The following is a 12,618-nucleotide window of genomic DNA, read 5'->3' as shown; positions in this document are numbered from 1 at the left end:
GGAGTTTATTCAAATATTGAAAAGTTAGGTAAATTAAATAAAAAGGAACTTTAAGGTCCAGGGCTACAACAAAAGATAAAATAGTAGGGCAACAGCGAGAGTGGATTAATCCAGAAACATCTCTGAGGTCATCAGTACTATTGTTTTTTTCATTATTTTGTGTAATAATGTGTTCTTTTCTGTAGCTAATTTATAAATAAGGTTTGTAATATATATCTGCTACAGCTAAAGTAATACAACATTTAATCACTTTATACAAGCAGTGCTATAAAATGATTAAACATTTTGAAAAGTGGTATATGGGAAAGTAAAGCTACATTTTGTTAAAGTGGTTCTTTTGGGGGGATGTCCTGTCATAAAGTGGTAATCCACATGCCACTGGAATCTTGCAGAGAATCGGTGACCAAAAGGAAGTAGCAGCTTCTACTGTTGAAGACCACACAGTTATCAGGTCACTCGTACCCCAACACGCAAACCCTCACAGCGCTGTTTACCCAAAAGGAAACCCTGTGTCACTTTGGGCAGATGACCTGTTATGTTTATAATTTGTGTGATATTATCTTTTGATGTCACGTTCTGTACTAATGAAGTCTTTTTTTTTTCTTATTCTCCATTGTCAAAGCACATAGGTAGTAGCAATAGGGTTTAAGGACAGAATAGAGAAATAATAGCACATACTTTACTAACATCATCAAACAGAAACAAAGCTTAGTTTAAGGGTGCTTTCTAGAGTCTCTAGATTAATCGTTTAGGTGGTGCCAATGTATCAAGAGTTTCTCATTTGTAAGTGACAAAAGAAAAAAGAAAAGAAAAGAAAAGAAACCTAAAATTCGGCTTGTGCGATAAAAGAGATTTATTGGCTAATAGACCTGAATGTCCAAAGTTGTGGGTATGGCTTCCATTAACGGGCTGATGCAGGGCTGCAGCTGATGTAACCAGGGCTGGGTTTGTACTATTTCTCCAGTCACCTTCCATGGTGTTAGTTTTAACTCATAAAAGGAAGCTGTCAGCTCTCCTTTTGTGGTAGCAAACTAGAAAGGGATAAAATATACAGCAGTCTACGCTATACCAAATGATGAGGTAGCACTAAAAACACACTACACTAATAAACTAAACTTGCCTTTCTACCTGCCAAACCAGATTCCTCTCCTCAGACTGCCCTTCCCAGGACTGAGACCACAGTCTGCTCCCTGCCAGCCCGATGTCTCAGCGATTTCACCTCTGCAGTCGTTCCCAACTACCCATCTCTTCCCGGCCAATTTCAGATCCTCCTTGCCTCTCACCTAAAAAGACTGCAAGCGCCTCCAAACTGACTTCTTGTCTTCCGCTTTCTCCCCCAACCCAACACATCCCAAAGCCCGCAGGTTCACCTGGTACTGCTGAGCTCACGGCTCCTCTCTTCACATAACCTTCCTGAGCTCTCCACCGCATGCTAACTAAAGCATCCAAGACGGACCAGGTGGCACTAAGATGTAGTCTCAGCCTCTTCCTCACACAGGTCCTGCACACATACTCCACGCACCCAGACTGAGTGAGGGTCCCCAAACACCCTCCCTACAGCCCAATCATGTGCATCTTCCCCAAAACCTGCCGCCACTCCCTCACTTCTCAGAAGCAGCTCTTTGCCCACCTTGGTCAGAGGACTGCACTTCCTGGATCCCCACAGGCTCTAACAGCCCAGAGTCTATCTGCATCATCGCAGGTCCTGCGTCCTCCTTATCACCCTTTCTACACTGTGACCTTCTAAAAGCAACAAACACCTTCTCTAGGATGGGAGTTAAGGAGGCAGCCTGGAGTCAAGAAATAATTATGGTTAGAATTTCTTTTAACCACTTGATCAAAAAACAAAGACTCACATGGCAAGGGCAAGGGAGAATTGCTCCAAAACTCTTCTCCTGGAAAGTAACAACAGAGTTCATAAAATGCGTCCTGCGCTTTGAAAACATGTTACTCAAATTTCATAAGAAATAGACCATAGCACTCAAGTGGGGGTGGGGGGGAAGAACTTCAGTGACTAAAAAGAAACAAGATATCCTTTAAGAGTTCCTTTTAAGGGACTTCCCCACTATTAATTATTTTATAACCATGGATCAAATAGCACAGTCACACCTCACAACTGAAAGGTGAGATGGATGTATGTTGACTGATAACACTGTACAGTCAATAAAAAGGCGGAAAACCGAACGGACCGGCCAAGGGAACGACAGGATAGACTCGGCCAGCCCTACAACCAAGTTCACATTCCGAGAATGTACAAAACACATCGACCTTCAACATATTTCCAAATTTTTACACGATGTTTCATTAAAAAGGGAAAACTAGGGCTTCCCTGGTGGCGCAGTGGTGAGAGTCCGCCTGCCGATGCAGGGGACACGGGTTCGTGCCCCGGTCCGGGAGGATCCCACATGCCGCGGAGCGGCTGGGCCCGTGAGCCGTGGCCGCCGAGCCTGCGCGTCCGGAGCCTGTGCTCCGCAACGGGAGAGGCCACAACAGTGAGAGGCCCGCGTACCAGAAAAAAAAAAAAAAGGGAAAACTGAAGCAGAATTCAAATAATGCAGAAACCTCCACCTCTCGAAAGCTCTGCATCTACAGCTCACTTTAAAACTACTCTAATCATGTCCATCACTGTCAGATTTGAAGCTACCAATCTCAGAGTCAGGAAAGAATGTCTTTGGACTAACTCAGGTGGGAAAGGGGATTATGTGCCTTGAAAAACTTTCAAAACAGGAACCTAAAGCACAATGGCTCCAGAGAGAAGGCTGACTCGAAGCCACAGAAGCTGCTGGAGAAATGTTCTGATCAGCATTCATTAACCAGAGAACAGCTCCCTGCCCAAAGATCATAAAAAAACACTTCAGGATGCAAACTGTTTGGAGCTGTGAACATCCCAAGTTGCAAACTCCATAAGAAAAGTGGGCACAGTGCTGACTGTTCCACTGCCCAGTGGCACTCAAGTTCAAGTTCAAACAGCTGTAAACACTAAATATACGTTGGGGTGGGGGAGGGGTGGTGGGGATGAACTGACCTGGTGTCCTCCTTTATAACCCCAGTTTCCAACCAACACTTTCATTTGAAGAAGCATAATTAAGTACTGGGACACTGGGGTCTAACAGTGCAGCTTTGGGCAAGGCCTCTATTTCCCCCATGCCTTAGTTTCCCCATCTGTAAAGAGAGGAATCTCCTCCATTTCATGGATTTCTTTAAAGAAAATACATTCTCAGACCTGTGTTCCTGGCCGTGGCAGCGGCTACCTACCCCAACATTCATTTTCTCCTTCCTCATTAGTTCCGAAGGCGACCATGGTACGTTTTAAAAGCAAATTATAGGAATGTTACACATTTGGGACTTCCCTGGCGGTCCAGTGGTTAAGACTCCGCGCTTCCACTGCAGGGGACACGGGTTCGATCCCTGGTCGGGCAATTAAGATGCCGTGTGCCGCTAGGCGCAGCCAAAGAAAAAAAAGAATGTTACACATTCAAACTGATACTTCTATTGAAATACTGTTGTTTGGTATTTGTGTTCAATAAGAACAAAAGCATGATTTGTGTGGATAAGGGACTGAGGACAAAAAGATTCATGGGGCAATTCAGCTTCAATTTTTAAATATACAAAATATCCATTAAAGTAAATAGTATGTCATTTCTTAAATAAGTATTGCCAGGACCAAGGTAAGGGAAACACAACTTCCCCTCACTTCCGACTTGGGTTTCTGAAATACTGGGTTAGTGACGTTGCGCAATTTCCTAGAACGCTAAGGAAATATCCACGGAAAAACATCTGTCCTTAATGAAACAGAAAGAAGTGACCTATGGAAATTCAAATGGAACTCACGTTAAAGACAAAAACAACAACAGGGACGGTAGCCAAGCATGTTTCTACTGTGAATAAACTTCTGCAAAATGCCAAGGTGCCTCAAGCTCATTCTCAAAAGGAGGAACATGGTTTAGTTTCACTATTAAAAGATTGGTTTCTCACTATTCCAAAAAGGAAATGGAACATCAAGAACTAGGAGACTTTAGCTCTTTTATATTTGGCAATCCAGACACAAAAAGCTGCCTATAGTAGATTTTTAAGAACAGTTGAATGTATTTGATTCTATCTATACCCCAAAGTGAAGGGGGAAGTACACATATAAATATGCCTATCTAAAAAAGAAGAAAGAAACTTTACCAAAAACCTTTGATTCCAGTGTCCCTTCATATCATTTTAAAACCAGTCACCACTCAGCTGGCAGCTAAACTGCACCTCACCAAATTCTTCCCATCTCACCCTCTCCATCCCCCTGTGAGTGTAAACTCTGGTAGTAACTGCTCGCTTCACTTGACTGTCTGCAAGCATGTCTTTTCTGAAGTGGACAGAAGTGAGTTCTATCCAATATGACGCACACAAATCTTAAAAGACAGAGCGTTTCCCAGCACTATTACGATGAAAGTTAACATTGGTTCCTAACGAAAACCAAATACAAAGTTTGAGAAAGATTTGGGTTTCTTCCTCCAATTTTTGAGTGAATATATGTAAAGTTATTCTCTTGCAAAATACAGTAATAATTACCTGAATTCGAAAGAACATCGGAGTATCAGAAACAAATGGACACTGTCATCATAAGCATCTTGACACACTATTGTTTTCAAAAGTTCCCTAGATCCTCCTTAAATTCCCTCCAGCTTGACAGTCCTCATTTAGTCTTTTGAGAGATTTTTCCTTAGCAAAGTGAATACCAAAAGGGAGGCATTTTAGATTCTAAAGAGGTTTCTTCTGACTTTTTTCTTTATTATTTGGAAAACTAAGAATTACTGACAGAAAAAGAGATGAAACCAAAGTACCCTCCAAGACAATGAAGCAATAGAAAAACCCAGACCCTAAGTGATCAGGCAATGGCTTTGCACTTAACAAACCGCCTTTGGACCGGCACACTCACTCCCCCACAGGAAGAATGAACATTTACCCAAACAATTTAAATGTACACTGGAGCTTCCCTTTTCATAGAATCTATTAATTACTAAACACCTGTCTCAATTCATTATGCCGTTGGGGCCAAATTGACAAATGTGCACCCCAGGTTTACTCTCATAACTGAGAAAAACAGATCCAGTATCTTTTTGAATAAAAAGATTACAAACTATAAAACAGTATGCACAACATAATAACATTTTTAAGTGGGTAAACACATAGAAAAATTTTAAAACGTATGTACCTAAAACGTTAACAATGATTATCTCTCTACATAATGATTTTCCTCTTCTCTTTCCAGATTTAACAACATAAACTTGACCATATCATTTTTGTTTGTTAATAGACGTCTCAGCAGGATCCAAACTGCAACCATTTTTTAAATTATAACTCTGAAAGACTGATGAGTATCAGTATGTATACTGAAGAAATTTTGCTTAAACACCTAATATCTTTAACTCACAACACCATTCAAGGCACAAAAAATTGACATTCTTTAAAATCATTATGACGAAATACACATCTTGGGTGTTTTCAAAACAAAAAATCACACCTAGGCATTACAACAGATGAATAAAAATCTTCCCTCTAAAAGAAGAGACGAATCTGAATTGTTTAAGAAAGCTTACACCAAATTGAAAAGGACTTGAAGAGGCTTCCATACAGTTAAGCTATGTGCAAACCACAGTTTCATCTACGTCAACATGCAGCATTTTAAACCACATAAAAAGGAAAGGAAATTGTTAGTGCAGCCGGCAGTCCTGCAATGAGGCTGCTACTGCTGTAGCTAGCCAAACAGCTCACGCTTCTCTGCAGACTGGGAGCAAGGCGCGCTGAGGCTCAGAGAATATACACCCAGGTATGTCTTTTTAAATACTTAATATATCCAAATGTCTTTCCATGGAAGGGAAATCTATGATTTTCAGCGCTTAAACCATGTAAGTTGAAAATGCCAGCATGTAATAAGGTTGCTGTACAAGAAGGCACCAATTATTAAACGCCAAATAGATTCTCACTGTGCAGTACACTGTCATTTTCTTCTACCTGATGACCTCATCCATCCCTTTCAGAAAGACAGCTTAATTCAGACAAGACTGAATACTGCTTACTTATAGGTAAGCTTAACTATTCAGTAACTCGATTTTATAACTGGATGGATAAAGGCCATTGTTGTAGGTCTTCACGACAGGGCACAACAGGTCTCTACAAACATTACGATAGGTAATTTCAAGAAGATTCCATTGTGACTTCCGTAAAAAAATATCTAATGAGTTTCTAAGCAATGGGCACTCTCAAACAAAGGAGACACTTGAAATCTTTTCTTGATTTTGCTGGAATACATCTGGGTACCTCAGATGTCCACAGGCTAATAACTGGTTGAAAAAATACTCATCAAGCACTTAGTTTTCAAATTCATGGTAGAAAACACAGAATGTTATTCTAGTACAATTTAACCTCTACTGGATAAGACCAAAATTTTTAAATAAAGAGATCTGTGTTTCATTGAAATCCAGACTGAGGTTCAAGAAAAGCAATGGCGAGGCACTGCCTGACTCTCGAGCATTATCGAATGAACAGTTACGCTGTAATTATTTTTAAATAAATTACCCATGAGTGGTATAGATGGCCAGTTCCAGTTACATAGTATATTAATTGATCAAAACAAATTATTTTCTAATCCTTCTCTTTACCACATATTCATCTATAAAATGAGACTTTATAATTGTATGAGCAAAAGGGGCACTCAGAGAAACACATAATATGTTAGTTCTCTTATAATGTAGCATTTGCAATACAACAGCATAGGCCAAAATCCCAGCACTTTGTAAAGGAAAAGTGAGCAAAGGTGGGAGATGAGGGTCCATCTACACCAACACTAGCTTCTGACCCAGAGAACAAAAAGGACGTTTAGAACGCCCAGGTACTAAATAAATGGTTACTATTAAAAGTCAAGTCATAAGGAATTCAGCAAAGCCTAGAGTAGACTTCAGACCTGAAGAGCTTCCTTCAGGCATTTAGGATAGGCAGGATTGGAGCTGGGAAGAATAAAGGCAGAGAGTCTAGGGAATGATCAACAAGGTCGGATCCTAGCCTGCTCTAACGAGCCGGGAAACCTTGACCAATACCCAAGTGCTAGACCTCAGCCTCCTCAAATCTGGGGATTGGACCAGATGCTATTAATAAAGGTTCCCTCCATCCTTAGAATCCTACGATCCCCAAATTGTATCACAACGAAAAGTACAAAGGAAGGAAGGAAGGAAGAGCTCCCAGAACAGTAGAGATCCCACCAACCTAAAGTAGAGAGTTGGGAGGAAGAGAGTGCGGATGATACGGAGGGACTAGGTCACAGGAATTTTGAAAGTAAAGGAGGTTTAGGCTTAAAAGATAGAAGCTAGGTTTGGTTTCTAAATATATGTACTGTAAAATGAAACATCAAAACACATGGAGCCTAAACATCTTCTAGTAGTATTTAGGAAAAAGAATGAATACTTTATTTCTGCTCTTTTACATGAAAATTGCTTAGACTATAGTTCCTCCCAATAGTAAGCACTTAGTAAAGGTTTGCTACTATAATAATAATAACAAGAAAGACAAATATCATATGATATTGCTTCTATGTGGAATCTAAAAAAACAAAAGGTACCACTGAAACCTATTTACAAAACAGAAATAGAGTCACAGATGTAGAAAACAAACTTATGGTTATCAAGGGGGAAGGGGAGAGAGAGATTTGGAGATTGGGATTGACATATATACACACTACTGTATATAAAATAGATAACTAATAAGAACCTACTCTATAGCACAGGGCACTCTACTCAGTACTCTGTAATGACCTATATGGGAATAGAATTTTTAAATTGTTACTCCAAATAATAATAATAATCAACATCATTATTACTGTTGTTATTATTGAGATAAAGTTTCGAAGTGATTTTGAACATGGCTTCTGAGATCAGACTGTCTGGGTGGGACTCCTGGCTCTATAACTTACCAGCTATATAACCCTGAGTGTTAGCCTTGTGGTGCCTCAGTTTTCTCATCTGTAAGACAGGGATAATAACATCTACGTGACAGAAATAATGAAAGGTTAAATAAGTACGTGTAAAGTACTTGGCATGGTGCCAGACACAAAGTAAGTGCTTGATTACTTTCATTGAGTTTAGTACAGAATGACATTATTCATGGACCCTCAAGTCCTATCTCAGGTACGGAAAGGCGAAGGACGTATACCCTTTAAATGTCACTTTAACTTAGAAAGTTTTATGTACATCTGCCTTATCCATCCACTTGCATACCGTTTCACCCCAAGAGGTACATAATGGATCATTAAATAATTAGGAGAATTAAGATTCAGAAAGGCTTCTGAAGTTCTTGTTTGTTTTTTAAAAGGACGTTTCAGAGAATGGGCTTGTTTGGCCTTCATAGCCACTATACTTACTATTTGCTATTTTTACAAGCCACATATCAATTTTTTCTTGCCAGAACACAAAAGCGATCTTCTGATTATTAAAACAAAGGAAGAAAGGTGTTTAAGATGCATGAGGAGGGTGTTTATCAGGAAGTAGCACCAGGAAGAATACCTGCGGCCCAAAGAGCATGAGTTTGACTAGACCAGGTCAAAGGGAATAAATGATACCCAGTTTGTTTTAACTTGTGCTATAAATTACCCAATGTTCCAGATTTGAAGGGAACGTGACAAGATTTTGTCACCATCAGTGATGATCACAGCGGTTCTAAGGGCAGGTCTTAAACTTCTAGCCCTGAGTGCTGCAAAACCCACAATGAAAGAAGAAGAAGAAGAAGAAAAAAAAAAAACCCTCAAGTGTTAAAGTTAGATGTCTTCAAACATCTATATATACAACTGAGCTTCTCTTTGAGAACGGTGTAACCAATGATCATACATCCTTGCCCTAGAAGCCTTTAAAATACGTTCTTAGTCAAACTTCTCACCAACACTGACATGGAAACATCTATACACGCACTGTTCAAGAGATATATAGAGCAAACCACAAAGGTACTTTAAAATTATCTCACAGCTATACTTAAAAAAGCAAAAAGAAACAGGCTAATTTTAATAATATATTTAACCTAATATATCAAAAATATCATTTCAAGATGTGCTCAATATAAAAATTAAAGACATATTTTACTAATTGTTGTACTATCTGCATAAAATAGTACAATTTTACTACTTGCACTATTCTTTATAATATTTTACACTAAATCTTTAAAACCCAGTGGGTACTTTGCACTTACAGCACACATCAATTTGTACTGGTCACGTTTCAAGGGCTTAACGGTCACAGGTGGCTGCAGCCTACCAAACTGGATAGCACAGGTCTGCACCATCACGAATCTAGCGCCACAAGGCAAGACCAGAGTCTAATCCTACAACTTTTTCTGCCAAAAAAAGAAAAACGAAATGAAATTCTCATTGTGAAAATGTTCTAGTGGGTTACACAATAAAAGGCCTACATTTTAGACAGAATCTTTCAGATTTTAGTACAATTTTCTGTCCTTCCTCACCTCCCCCAGGTTCCAGCCTAGGTTCCGCTAGCATGAAGAGCTGTCAATCTATGAGAACAGAAAGCCAGAAAGCCTCATTGAGAGGCTCTTCAGGCTCAGCCACAACCAAACTCTTTTGTTTCCTCTCTCTATTTCTCAGAATTTCAGTTCACTTATCTCCTCTGCAAACTAACTTCCAACCCAACTGGTAACAAAAGAGCTCTCAGAATGCAAAAGTGTGAAGTCAAAAATATCCTTTCTAGAAGCAACCTACGCGGGATTTCCCAAAATCATAAAATCTGACCATGGAAAACCCAGGCTTCCTCATAATCTAAGATGGTCCCACCAGTCCACACAATCTAGTAAGTTCACCAATACAATTCTAAGAGGCAGAGAGACTGTGACCGCGGTTTTGTGAATGCAATTGTGCTATGAAGAAAATAATATCCAATTTGAATTATTAACCTCCCTTCTCTCCCCTTTGTTTTCTATTTTAACAGATACTTTGGATTTTTTTTTTTTGGGGTGGGGACAGCGTCCTCTTGAGGGAAAGTAAGGATGACCAACAGTTCTACCTTCTGCCCAGTTTACAGAGACCTGGAGCCGTTCACATATTTTTTTTATTTAGTTTTCCTTGTTGGAATTATTGGAAGTTGTTTTGCAGCCTGGGCTTTCATACAGAAAAACACAAATCACAGGTGTGTAAGCATATACTTAATTAATTTGCTTACAGCCGACTTCCTGCTTACTCTGGCACTACCAGTAAAAATCACTGTCGACTTGGGCGTGGCCCCCTGGAAGCTGAGGATATTCCACTGCCAAGTAACAGCCTGCCTCATCTACATTAATATGTACTTATCAATTATCTTCCTAGCATTTGTTAGCATTGATCGCTGTCTTCAGTTGACATACAGCTGCAAGATTTATCGAATACAAGAACCTGGATTTGCCAAAATGATATCGACTGTTGTATGGTTGATGGTCCTTCTTATAATGCTGCCGAACATGGTAATTCCCATCAAAGATGTGAAGGAAAAGCCCAACGTGGGTTGCGTGGAATTCAAACAGGAGTTTGGAAGAAACTGGCATTTGATGACAAATTTCATATGCATCGCAATATTCTTCAATTTCTCAGCCATCATCTTAATATCTAACTGCCTTGTCATTCGACAACTCTACAGAAACAAAGACCATGAAAACTATCCAAATGTGAAAAGAGCTCTCATCAATATACTTTTGGTGACCACAGGCTACATCATATGCTTTGTTCCTTATCACATTGTCCGAATCCCATACACCCTCAGCCAGACAGAGGTCATATCTGACTGCTCCACCAGGATTTCACTTTTCAAAGCCAAGGAGGCCACGCTGCTGCTGGCTGTGTCCAACCTGTGTTTTGATCCGATCCTGTACTATCACCTCTCAAAAGCTTTCCGCTTGAAGGTCACGGAGACGTTTGCTTCACGTAAGGAGACCAAGGCTCAGAAAGAAAAATCAAGTGGTGAAAACAATGCATAAAATATGGGATTTTCTCACGCTATCTCTTCCTGCCTTACTGGACAATTGAGTGTACAAAACTGCTGGGAAGGAGGGGAAAAAAGAGCCTCCATGAGTAAAAACACAGGCAGCTAGCGAATGTGGCTTGGTTCACTGAGAAACCCTGTTTCTAAACGCAAGCCAAGCAGTACTCTCGTGGTTGTCGATGCTCCTTAACCCAAACGTTTGTGCAAAAAACTAAAACCTCTTGTTGCGCCGACATAAACCCTGCAGTATCCTTGAAATCTAAATGAGCTCTATGACACAGACTGAAGTATTCATGAGGTATTCATTTAAAGGCCTGGAACTGACTTCCTGATAGAAATATGCAAAATAACCTCCAGGTCAGTTTCCGGGACGCCCTTCAGCAATACGATTTAAAGTCCTTTAGATCGCTTTAAAAAAAAAAAAAAAAAAGCCAGCTGATTTGTTACATGAAACCACCTGGGCTGTGCCTGATTTTGTTTTAATCCATCCCTTCGAAAATGGTAACCTTTTAGCTCACTACTCCAATTTTTAATAGCTAATTGTTTCCTACCACAATAGCTTGAAATTCTCTTAAGCTTTTTTTTTAAGCTTAATTTAAAAAGGCTTGGAAATACATGGATAGTTTTTAATGTACTATATATCCTTATATTCTACCTGTAGGCTATAAATAAAGATTTCCTACTGTCAGTAATGACAAATCCAGTGAGTTCTTAGTATTATTTTGTAGCAATATGAAATAGACCCCATAACATTTTCAAGGGGGGTTGTTAAATTATACTAACTGCTAAAACTACTGTTTTGGAACTCACATCAAAGGTATGGAAAAATAGCACCAGTCACATGGTCTTCAGACAGACAGGCCTACACCACATAGCAAGGCCTTGTCAGAAATGCAGCACGTGCTGGGCTGATGGGTGCCAGCCAGGTCCTGAAGATGAGTCTGACCCCATGTAGGGACGGCAGTTTAAAGAATGGGTGACTCTTCTCTCAGGGTCACAACCCGTTGATCAAATTCTCTCAAATGCCAGTAATGCAGAATGGATTCAATAGTTGGTAATAAATAAAATACTTATTTAGGGAAAAGAAGGCTGAAAAGTTTAGACAAGCATACCTAAGGCTTTGTATCTGTTTTTTGTTTCAGTTACAAAAGCCGACATTAAAACAATTGGTAATGCATTTGCATTAGCTGCAATGATTAAGAAATGGTATTCCTCAAACAAAAACAAACACAGAGAACAGAGTGGTGGTTACCAGTGGGGAAGGACTGGGGAGGAGGATGAAATGGGTAAAGGGGATCAACTGTATGGTGACAGAGGGAAACTAAATTTTGGGAGGTGAGCACTCTGTAAGGCAGGGATCCCCAACCCCCAGGCCGAGGACTGTTAGTGGTCCGCAGCCTGTCGGGAACCGCACAGCAGGAGGTGAGGGGCGGGGCCGGCGAGCGAAGCTTCATCCGCCGCTCCCCAGCGCTCGCGTTACCGCCTGAGCAATTCCCCCACCCCATCCGTGGCAAAACTGTCTTCCATGAAACCGGTCCCCGGTGCCAGAAAGGTTGGGGACCGCGGCTGTAGTGGATATAGAAGTAGACATATAACGTTGTACACGTGAAACATACAATGTTATCAATCCACATTA

At 40.3% G+C, this 12,618-nt stretch overlaps 2 protein-coding genes across 2 annotated transcripts in view; one reads left to right on the top strand and one right to left on the bottom strand.

The window, feature by feature from the left end:
- The window catches only part of GPR171 (G protein-coupled receptor 171), a 19,956-nt gene extending 7,819 nt beyond the window's left edge, over positions 1-12,137 (top strand). The window contains exons 2-3 of the mRNA XM_060011435.1: positions 5,252-5,809; positions 9,960-12,137. Of these exons, the coding sequence (XP_059867418.1) occupies positions 10,018-10,977 (960 nt within the window). The 5' untranslated portion in view covers positions 5,252-5,809; positions 9,960-10,017 and the 3' untranslated portion in view covers positions 10,978-12,137. The remainder of the gene's footprint in view (positions 1-5,251; positions 5,810-9,959) is intronic.
- The window catches only part of MED12L (mediator complex subunit 12L), a 308,809-nt gene that overhangs the window by 191,970 nt on the left and 104,221 nt on the right, over positions 1-12,618 (bottom strand). The gene's annotated exons all lie outside the window — the stretch shown is intronic.

The sequence above is a fragment of the Delphinus delphis genome, chromosome 4 (genome assembly GCF_949987515.2).
Source record: "Delphinus delphis chromosome 4, mDelDel1.2, whole genome shotgun sequence".
Taxonomy (NCBI): domain Eukaryota; kingdom Metazoa; phylum Chordata; class Mammalia; order Artiodactyla; family Delphinidae; genus Delphinus; species Delphinus delphis.
This window is presented reverse-complemented; position numbering and strand designations above follow the sequence as displayed.